At 42.4% G+C, this 11159-nt stretch overlaps 2 protein-coding genes across 2 annotated transcripts in view; one reads left to right on the top strand and one right to left on the bottom strand.

Annotated features, from left to right (window-relative positions):
- Positions 1-411: 411 nt before the first annotated feature.
- Positions 412-4207, bottom strand: LOC138964060 (U6 snRNA-associated Sm-like protein LSm3). The gene is made up of 4 exons (XM_070335949.1): positions 4085-4207; positions 2120-2230; positions 1217-1312; positions 412-700 (listed from the first exon to the last, which is right to left on the bottom strand). Exons 1-4 carry the CDS (start codon positions 4106-4108, stop codon positions 617-619), a joined length of 315 nt encoding a protein of 104 aa, XP_070192050.1. The 5' UTR covers positions 4109-4207; the 3' UTR covers positions 412-616.
- A 91-nt stretch (positions 4208-4298) lies between these two features.
- The window catches only part of LOC138964052 (transmembrane protein 209-like), a 23024-nt gene continuing 16163 nt past the window's right edge, over positions 4299-11159 (top strand). Inside the window, exons 1-3 of the mRNA XM_070335933.1 lie at positions 4299-4363; positions 7003-7175; positions 7863-7921. Coding sequence (XP_070192034.1) covers positions 7045-7175; positions 7863-7921 — 190 coding nt within the window. The 5' untranslated portion in view covers positions 4299-4363; positions 7003-7044. The remainder of the gene's footprint in view (positions 4364-7002; positions 7176-7862; positions 7922-11159) is intronic.

The following is an 11159-nucleotide window of genomic DNA, read 5'->3' as shown; positions in this document are numbered from 1 at the left end:
TCCTAAAGCCTGTCAATTTAAAAAGAAAGCAAGATCAAGCCATGGAGAAAGTCTGTTCTTGATCTGCAATGAAAAAACTTAAACGTTTTGCAGTCAGAAGCCACGTTTGATCTTTGTTCTCGTCCCCACAACCATACTAAGAGCAGTTTTCTGGAACATCTCTAGGTAACCAGCTCCTACTGCTACTCCTCCCCGTTGCAAAGCATACACATCTTTCTCCACTTAACCTGTCGCCAACACCATGCCTGAAACAGGATTCAGCAACAGGATCAACCCTATTCTGCATGTTGATCAGCAACTCAACATTGGGTGGGTCATTACAAACTCTTATGACTCATAGGTTAGTGGAATGAATTTATTCATTTCAAGCTCTCACTCACTGATCCATCCGAACAACTAACAAAATCTCTGTAAAGTTTTCATCTGGTCAAGTATTTCAACCTTTTGTTCTTACAAAGATTATGAACACATGAACTTCGGTAAAAAAAAGATAGCACTAACAAGAACATCCCATCTCCCAAATCAGACACTGACACAAACAGTGAAAACAAAATGACTTTAACAGTGAAAACGACGGAACACTTGTGATAACGATGATGGAAACAATGATAATGGGTCAGGTGGCGGTTCTCATCGGTGGTGAAACTAGAATGACTCCATCACCTCTCACAAACAGCATGGGGATGTTCCTCTTAGTGGACTGAAAATCAACAACAAAAATCGAATGGTAACAATGCTGCAAAAGCCATCAGTGCATGCATTCTCTACAGTGTACCTGTAAGAGCAATATCTTCAAAATGCACGAGATAAGAACTAAAGAAGAAGAAGAAATGTTCAACAACATCAACAACCAGAAGACTTACTAAAATTAATTAAAGAGTATGAGCATGCCTATGCACACAAATATGACTTCACTGTTGCAGAAAAAGCTAACAGCTGGGAGATTACCCGTAGTTAACACACAAGAATGAAAGAAAGGTCGCTGTTTTGGTATAAGAGAAACTTTACATTTATGGTGCCATTTTTATCTACCTCAAAATAAATCACACAATGACATCTCTATAATGAAGCGCACCCATTCAGTGTCTATGCAAACCCAACCATTTTTAAAATATGTTATCATTCATGCAAGCAAAACAATCAGCCAACTTTGTAGGTTTAGCACCATTTTCTACAATTCGACAAGTTTTCAAAAGAAACAAGTTATGTAACCCACCTTGTAAATTTCCTCGTAGGTCTCCTCGTCAATCTCCACTGTGGTGACAGTTTCTTCCACATCTCCAAGTACCATGTTCAGATGCTGATCGTAGGCCTGAAAGTGAAACATGCACTGTTACTCTTAACGCTTAATCACCCATTGATGACTATAGGTTCTCTGCAAAATGTTAATTTAGCAAGATGTTTACAATTAAGTTTTTGTGTCACCAGAACATTGCATTAACATTGCTTTACCTCCTTATTGAAGCTCTTATGATCTGTGTTGGTCTGTGTTGAGCATAACTCCGGAAATGCACAAAAACTACACTTTTTGTGATAACATCGATTATTGCGATACCTATTCATTTCAGTATCTAGCTGTCTAAGTGTGATGATTTCCCAGGCATTTCGAACTTTAGAAGCAAAAGTGGCCGCCGATTTCGCAAAATAGGCACATTTTTGAAGCCTTTACACGTTTTCTGCAAAATGCTGCCGATTTTGCATAATGGGGAGTGTTTTGCCGATTACGCGAAAAGTGCAAAAATGTTTCTAATTCTGCGAATTCAGCAAATCCGTGAATTTGGCAAAACATATATCCATACATGTCTGCGTGCATGCATTGCATACATTGTGGAAAGGTGACAGAGACATAACAGAATTTATTGAAAACATCAGCGCTAATCCCACTTGGGATGCATGTATGTTCTGTATGCTGCCCTACATGCCAACCAGCATAACGGGCAGTAAGTAAGTATATGTTCTGTACAAGGTTTACCTCGCTATCTGCAGAATTAACCCCATGGAAGTACAACATACCGTTTTGAAATTCACTCAGTGTGAACTGTAATGATATACCTCACACTGGACTAATCTTGGAGATTGCTGGTTTACCTCAGTAAAGCGTTCTGCTACATTAACTCACATGTAATCTGCCTTTCAGCTCCCTGTCATTTCTCATCTTGACGTAAATCCTCTCATCCAGGCTGAGTCTGATCAAATCCAAAGGCTCTTCCACAGTTTGGGCTGGTACAGCCTAAATGTGAAAGTATCAGTAACAGTTTTAGTTTAGGTAAAGACCATCTGCTGAGTGATTTATTAAAACTGACAGGTCTTGTCCAGCAGATAATGTCGGGTGCATGATTATAATAACTTAAATAAGGGTGTTAATTAAGAATAAATAAACAATGAATGAGCATGATGGAGCAGACAATGCAAATGAGAACGAACTGATAGTGGTAACAGAGCGAGTATTACATGTTAGACTGCGTGGCCCCAAGAGGCAATAACCGTAGCAAATCTTGCCATTTAAACGCCACCCTCATGCAGACGAATAAAGAATTAACATGTGCTTTCAGGAGGAAACTGACAGTGGCTGCTCAACTCAAAGCACACGACCATAGTTATCATCTTTAGTTCTACTCTGCCATACTGAAGCAGTAAAGGCCATCTAAAAAAAAAGTGTATTACCAGGTTTGTATCTGTAGATCTATAAAGCAGTGCGACAACATCCCCGTTCACTAATGAACAGCACGAGCAGAGACAGCGTCTGCTAATGCTACGCGGGGTCATGCCAATACGTCCCAGTACCATTGCGTCCCCAAAAAATGCCGTCTCATTGCGTCCCATTAAGCAATCCCATTGGGTCCCAATACCATTGGGTCCCAGTGCCATTGCGTTCCAAGAAAATTGCGTGTCGATAGGTCCTAAGAAAATTGCATCTCGATACATCCCTCCCATAAAGGAATCCCATTACGTCCCCGTACCATTACGTCCCAACACAATTGTTACTTGAGCAATGCTTGAACGCCGTGATGGGCAGTGTGTGTGGGTGTGTGTGTGTGGGGGGGGGGGGGGGTGAATGGGGAGGTGAGGTGGGCACAGTGAGGTGTGGGCCGCGGAAGGGGGGGACCCGCGGAAGGGGGGATGGGGTACGTGATCATCGTGGTCAGACAAGGGGAAAGAAGGGATGGGTGGGTGTGAACAATTTTTATTACCAATCGTGTTGAACGCGTTTTGTAATAAAAATTGTGTAATCCGAACACGATTTGTAATAAATGTATTACAAAACGCACTTTTTATATTACAAAACGTGTCGCTACACTGCTACATTAACATCTCAGAAATTAAATTCACTAGGTGGGTGGCCGAGTGGTAACGCACTTGCGCTCGGAAGCGAGAGGTTGCGAGTTCGACCCTGGGTCAGGGCGTTAGCAATTTTCTCCCCCCTTTCCTAACCTAGGTGGTGGGTTCAAGTGCTAGTCTTTCGGATGAGACGAAAAACCGAGGTCCCTTCGTGTACACTACATTGGGGGTGAGCACGTTAAAGATCCCACGATTGACAAAAGGGTCTTTCCTGGCAAAATTGTGTGGGCATAGATAAAAAATGTCCACCAAAATACCCGTGTGACTTGGAATAATAGGCCGTGAAAAGTAGGATATGCGCCGAAATGGCTGCGATCTGCTGGTCGATGTGAATGCGTGATGTATTGTGTAAAAAATTCCATCTCACACGGCATAAATAGATCCCTGCGCCTTGAGTCCGAGTCTGGAGATACGCGCGCGATATAAGACTTCATATAGCCTAACGTACTGGGACCCAATAGTATTGGGACGCAATGGTACTGGGACGTATTGGTACTGGGACGTAATGGTACTGGGACGTAATGGTATTGGGACGTATTGACATACTGTGATATAGCCTGCTACGCTACTGTACAAAGCTGCAATTCATTCCTCGTGTGTGGTATGGAGCATCATTGACATTGAACGAATATCATACCCGATCATTCTGCTGTGCCAAACGACCACAATTTAATGATGACAGAATGACATTTGTAGGCAAAGAAAATATAGATACACAAACACACATAACGACATCAAAACGCACCTGATCCGCATCTCCGTCAGCCATTTTGAACTTGTTAACTAAAGCTAATAAGATAATTTTGGAACTTATCCATTTAGGGAAAGAGTTTGAATAAACAATTCCGTGTCATGCTTTCTCGTTAATTTTTATATGCTGTGTACAAATCTATTAAATCTGTTCAGGCAAGATTGGGAAACAATCCAAGTTTTTTTAATGTGATATACGAAAACAGCTGATAAAGCTAACTATTAAGAGGACATGCCGCGCCGGGTGTGAAAACTGCGCCTGAATTTCATTCCTGTAATGTATTGTTTTGTTTGGGATAGTAAATGTTGTTAATTTTGCGGAAGACTTTGTAAAATATTATAAAATGTTCAACTTGAACTGCCATCAAACACATCAGTTGTACATAAATATGCTGATGTGCCCGATGATGTTCAAACCTTTGATCAAAGGCCCTAAAAGGCATAAGCTAATGAATGAACAGTACTAGCTACTACTAGGCTGAGTAACTACTAGGCTGAGTAGCCGTGTAGGCCTACTCTATGTGACAGTTGAAGATACACGGTTGCGTGAACGTAATATACAACTCAGTTAAAGGCCCACTCCGCCTCGTGAAAACAGTTCGCCTCACTTGGTCATGGGCTGTCTCACGTCTGGCCATGGGAATGGGATAACTAAGACTGGTCATTCCTCCTTTTGTTCACAATCACATGCATGCCATTACCCAAAATTACTCTGTGAACAGTGGTACTTTTTTTTCTTTTTTGTAAGAATCAAAGTTAATAAAAGTCATTGAGAAATTAATCCATTAAAACATTCCAAAACACCACAGCAAGCATGCAGTAAGGCTGAAGGGGTCTATGTTGACCAAAAGAAGGGGATTCCCTGTAGGTGGAGTTCCTGTAGGCGTTTTCCCTGTATACAGGGAATCCCCACGGGTGAAGTTCCTGCAGTGTTACGTTGATCTTGGTGAAAGTCACATGATGCTTAACAACATTGGTAGATTTTGATGTTTTTTTAAATCTTTTTTGGTATGCAAATTTTTTTAATTTAAAACTATAAAAGTACGATTCTGTTTTGTAATTTTTATTAAAAACGTTTCAATTGATAACTAAATGACAGAAAACACAGCTAAAATAAATTACTCGCAATAACGACATACTGCAAAGCGTTCCATAGTCATTTCACTTCCGTTTGACGCCATGGAGTTACTTCAAGCTTACGAGAGTGAAAGTGAAACTGAAAGCGATTCAATGGACGAGAGTACCAGACAATTTGATGGAGCGATGTTTCCATAACCAAATCCTTTTAAATTATACGTCGTTCTCACCGAAGCATGTTTGCTTTGCTGCCGCATGCGAATTCAGGAATTCTAACAGATTTTCCTGTCGAACCGCCATTTTGGAAGGGGAAGTAACGCTAAGGTAATTCAAATGGGCTTATGGCAGTCACGCGCTTGGTGCACCCCTCGCTAGTGATTGGCCCCTCCAATGTTTAGGAGAGGTTTTGCAAGAAAAGGTCACTCTTCCACAACCCATACAACTCGACGGAGTTATTTCAGAAAATCGTCTATTGTCACTTCTTTCAGTAACTTCTGTAACATCCAGTGATCCACATGGCTATATGTGGTTTATACCTTGATTTCAATTTGTCAGTACATTATATTTATAATAAATAAGTTAGGTGGCTATAGCTGTTTATTACCAATTCAGTGCCCCATATGGCTTTTTGACCAATCAGGACGGATTCTAGGTGACCCTCTAAATGTGATAACGTTCAGGCATGGACCCTTTTTGTTTATCACGCTAAAAATAAACAAGAGAAAGTAAAAATTTAAATCAACAATATCCAAGTGATTTATTCTAAAGAATGACACTTCAAATGCTGTCACATAATACTCTATCTAAAAAAATTCAGAAAAGCGAGTTTTGTCGGTGGGTGCTTTACGGAACAGCAAGGCACCACCCACCCTCTGAGTGTGCAATGCCGACCCGCTCACTTAAAATTTAAATGATGAAAGTTCGGAAAAATCAAGTGAAACTGCGTCACTCACTTTACGTCAAATGTATCTTTATGTCATTTCCCGTCCGTCTGGAGTCGGTTCTAAATCTGTCGCTCTCTGTTCAACAAGAAAAACTGAAGCAACCGAAATGCATGCTCAACATGGTTTATCTTGTGAGATTGTTGTGTTGTCAAACGCATTTGACCTGTGAATATTCATCACATCAGGTGTGTGACGCTGATTGGCTGACCGAGGTCACGAAAATTCTTTGACTGACAGGCATAATCAGGTAGGAGCGCTCAAGTTGACATTGCGGCTGTTCTGTCTAATTCGCGGGGTCGCTTCGAAATTTCTTTTGGTAGAAATAAACGGTAATGTATCGATTGAACACTGAATTTCCCTTCTTTGAGCCATGTGACGTCAGAGGCCGACAAAACTTCATATTTAGGCGGCCAGCCGAGACTACAAAATAGTGCATGTGTGTGTGCGTTCAATCATTAAAACTAAAAGGAATTCTAACGAGAATCGATCGATACATAAATGTTATTTGTATTTTTGACCAAAATATGACATTTTACACAGATCTTGACAGTCATTGTTCACCTCGACCGCTAGCGCGGTCTCGGAGGAACACTGATTGTCTCAATCTGTGTAAAATGTCATATTTTGGTCAAACATACAAATAATGTATAATAAAACCGTTATTTCTAATATGCTGACTGTTAGCAAATGATAACAGACATGTCTCACAAACGAAATCATCAGCATTCGCCTGAAGGCTCATGCTTGATATCTTTTTTCTCGACATGTCTTTTTTCTCGACATGTCTGTTATCATTTGCTAACAGTCAGCATATTACATTATTAGAAATAACTCATAATGTTGCCGTCTGTCCATTTTTGTTGTGGCTGATGTTTTGTGTGTAATTTTTCAGCCAAGTCAGGTGCAGCTGCCCAGTCAGTAATAGCACAGAGATATGACAAGCTTGAGCAGAAGTCCAGTGGTGGATTCCACATGGCACAAGCGTCACCAGTCAACAGTGGCCCGGAGATCATTCTTGTCCTCCGTCCTTATAGTTGTCATTCTCTTCCTCATTTATTTGGACATGTAAGATCAAGTCATTTTACTGGTGTAAATGTAGTACTTGTACGCATCTGTGAAACTTTAAAGCTTGACCATGGTGTACTGTGTTGTTAGCAATTTTTCGACGGGCGAAGTGGCGCAGTGGTAAGACGTTGGCCTCCTAATCGGGAGGTCGTGAGTTCAAATCCCGGTCGCTGCCGCCTGGTGGGTTAAGAGTGGAGATTTTTCCGATCTCCCAGGTCAACTTATGTGCAGACCTGCTAGTGATTTAACCCCCTTCGTGTGTACACGCAAGCACAAGACCAAGTGCGCACGAAAAAGATCCTGTAATCCATGTCGGAGTTCGGTGGGTTATGGAAACACGAAAATACCCAGCATGCCTTCCCAACGAAAGCGGAGTGAAGCTGACTATGCTCTCAGAGTATAGTGTGGGGAATCCAAATGGGCAAACGAGCTCACACGTCACCAGAATTTCTGGAACGCTGAAGAAGAAGAAGAAGAAGTTAGCAATTTTAATGAGTAATATTCGTGTAGACTTCTGATCGGTAAGGATTTTTGTTCTTCAAATTTCCAGAAATGTTTCATTTTTCTTGAGTATTCCGGGGATTCTTCCAGGTTACAAACTCTCTCCCCTTTCTTTCCTTTCCTGTTGCTTCTATACATTTTATGGTCCTATTTTCACAATTGCCCTGATTTTGTTTTTGGTTTCAGCAATTTTAGTACTGTTGCCCGCTTTTTTGAAATTGACCATTGGCTGTGGCGTGCATGTGGTAAGTTTCAGAAAATGTTAACTTTGCCATATGTAACTAGTTCATAAATATTTCTTGATGACGTTTAGTTTTTATTACATTTAGTCAAGTTTTGACTAAATGTTTTAACATAGAGAGGGAATCGAGACGAGTGTCGTGGTGTATGTGTGTGTGTCTGTCTGTGCGTGTGTGTGTGTAGAGCGATTCAGACTAAACTACTGGACAGATCTTTATGAAATTTTACATGAGAGTTCCTGGGAATGATATCCCCGGACGTTTTTTTCATTTTTTCGATAAATGTCTTTGATGACGTCAAATCCGGCTTTATGTAAAAGTTGAGGCGGCACTGTCACACCCTCATTTTTCAATCAAATTGATTGAAATTTTGGCCAAGCAATCTTCGACGTAGGCCGAACTTCGGTATTGCATTTCAGCTTGGTGGCTCAAAAATTAATTAATGACTTTAGTCATTAAAAATCTGAAAATTGTAAAAAAAAAAAAAAAATGTATAAAACGATCCAAATTTACGTTCATCTTATTCTTCATCATTTCCTGATTCCAAAAACATATAAATATGTTCATGTGGATTAAAAACAAGCTCTGAAAATTAAAAATATAAAAATTATGATCAAAATTAAATTTTAGAAATCAATTTAAAAACACTTTCATCTTATTCCTTGTCGGTTTCTGATTCCAAAAACATATAGATATGATATGTTTGGATTAAAAACACGCTCAGAAAGTTAAAACGAAGAGAGGTACAGAAAAGCGTGCTATCCTACTCAGCGCAACTACTGTCAATTTCACTGCCTTTGCCACAAGCGGTGGACTGACGATGCTACGAGTCTTGCTGAAAAATTGCAGTGCGTTCAGTTTCATTCTGTGAGTTCGACAGCTTGACTAAATGTTGTATTTTTGCCTTACGCGACTTGTTGCTTTTTGTGTTGTGTCTCGTGTGTTTGAACAGAAAGTAAATAAAATTTGCAATTGCAGATTATCTTGTTACATTTTATTTGCACTGCATTTAGAATGATGTACTTGGAAGCAGGCGAGTTTGCAAAAAAGTGATCAAGATCGTTATAAAGCACAATGAAATTACATATTCTTACTCCGAGTCACATATTTAGCATTGACGCAGTCGATAGCTAAGGTGTCTGAAACGCTATCCCGCCTATAGTCTAAGGGAAGCAACCCAAGCTAAAAAAGTAGCAAGCTTGCTACCCTGGGTTGCCTCCCGTAGCGTATCACGCCACAGATCTCGTACCTGGTACGAGACACCCTCATTCGACTCCTTTCAGCCAGAGAGATAAGGTCGTTTTTTGCGCTATGCTCCGAGGCCGTTTCGTTTTGTCAGCCTGACACCCTCCGGCCTCGGCCTCCCGTCTTCTCCTAGCTGTTTCCAGTTGGTGAGATTGTTCCTTATTTTATTTTGACATTGTATTTGATTCTGCTGGAAATTGCTTACGTCCTCTGGACTCAGAAGTTTCTTCAGCGGTTTCTAGTTGCGTTGGTCGCCATTTTGGTGGCCATTTTTTGCTAGCACGTGGTGTTTCTACTGAGTTGGTTTTCGTCCGTGCTCGGACGGTGAGCTTACTCGGTAGGAAGTTAGTTTTAGATGCCTTGTAGGTATCTTTTTCTTGCTAGTAAATAATTTTTCTGCTGAATTTCTTGTCCGCTCTGGACTTTGATTTTACAGTAGTTGTTTTGTTGGCCTCCAGTTGGAGCCATTTTTCGCTAGCACGCTGTGTTTCTACTGAGTAGTTTTTCGTCCGTGCCCGGTCGCTTTACTATCTTGGTAGGCTGTTAGTTTTAGCTGCTTTAGCGGCTACTGCGCTAGTGCTAAGTTTATTTTCTACTAGGATTCTTCATCCGTTCTGGACTTAGAATTCTACAGTAGTTGTATTCGGCGGCCGCCTTTTGGTAGTCGTCCTTTATCCTAGCATGTTGTGCTATCGAGATGTTTACGTCCTTTCTAGGAATGTAAACTACCTTGGTAGGCTGTTATTTAGCTTCTTACGAAGCTATTATTTTGCTAGTTGATTATTCTGCTGATTTTTAGGTCCGTTCCGGACTTAGTTAAATTTTCAGTAGTCTTTGTTTACCTCTTGTCAGCTTACGTTTTCGGCAGCTGCACTTCCGGTTAGACTGGTATGCCTGTTTGGGTCCGTGCTCGGACTTTGAACATTTTGCCAGTAGCATGTTTTTGTAGCTACTTTTGTGGCTTGTTTGCTAGTGCTAGTTCCGGTTCTGCTGAAGCCTTCGTCCTCGAGACTTGTTACTTTTCAGTAGATTTCTTTCTCACGTCGCCGGCTGGGCGTTTAGTGAGAAAAGACGGGGGGGGGGGGGGGGGGGGCTTCCTCGTCTTATGCCAATAGCCCCATGGTACATGTTTCTGATCCTAAGACTAATTCGGTCTTTTCTGTGCCTTTTTCGGCGCCGGAAGAGACTCCGTCTGTCTCTCAGACGTCAGTTTCGGCCGCTTGTGCGGCCGTTTCTCCCCCTTTGTTGACACCAGAGCCTAGCGCTCTGGTGGCTAGTCTTATTGCTTCTTTGCTTACAGAGATCCGTACTTCTGGGGGCGGGCGTCCCTTGCTTGGTGGCTTCGAGGGTGACGACGGCAGCTTCGGATTCCGGACGTTTTTACCCGGGTCCTTGTCGCTCACTTGCGTTTCCGGAACGTCGGCCCAGTCTACTGGCGCTCGTGTTGTCTCTGGATTCCACTCGCTGGGACAAGCTTCCCGTCGTGGCCGGCCTCAGTGGCTTCCGCTTGCGGGAGTGCACCTGAGCGTGTCCCTTCGGGGACGCGGCCAGTACAAGGTATGTGCTCGCAGCAGCCGTCTTCGGCAGCTGCACTTCCGGTTCCCGGAAGTAGTGGTTCACTGCTTGCGGACAGACCGTGGTCCCCTCCGGTTCGAGCTGCGCTTTACGTCAGCAGTCGTCCGCGACAGCTGCTTCCAGTTTCGGCCGGAAGTAAGAGGTTCACTGGCTAGTGCACAGGCTACTGTCACGTCCGGTTCGAGCTTCGACTTACGTCAGCAGTCGTCCGCGACAGCTGCTTCCGGCTCCGGCCGGAAGTAAGAGGTTCACTGGCTAGTGCACAGGCTACTGTCACGTCCGGTTCGAGCTTCGACTTACGTCAGCAGTCGTCCGCGACAGCTGCTTCCGGCTCCGGCCGGAAGTAAGAGGTTCACTGGCTAGTGCACAGGCTACTGTCACGTCCGGTTCGAGCTTCGACTTACGTCAGCAGTCGTCCGCGACA

Source organism: Littorina saxatilis, linkage group LG4 (genome assembly GCF_037325665.1).
Source record: "Littorina saxatilis isolate snail1 linkage group LG4, US_GU_Lsax_2.0, whole genome shotgun sequence".
In the NCBI taxonomy this organism is placed as follows: Eukaryota; Metazoa; Mollusca; class Gastropoda; order Littorinimorpha; family Littorinidae; genus Littorina; species Littorina saxatilis.
The sequence above is the reverse complement of the archived record's forward strand: the minus strand, read 5'-3'. Positions and strand labels throughout refer to the sequence as shown.

Coding starts and splice junctions, on each gene's coding strand:
- LOC138964060 (XM_070335949.1), bottom strand. CDS start 4,108: ATGGCTGACGGAGATGCGGATCAG. Junction 1,313..2,119: donor AGCTGAAAGGCAGATTACAT/GTGAGTTAATGT, acceptor TTTCACTTTCAG/GCCTACGATCAGCATCTGAA. Junction 701..1,216: donor CCTACGAGGAAATTTACAAG/GTGGGTTACATA, acceptor GTTGATTTTCAG/TCCACTAAGAGGAACATCCC.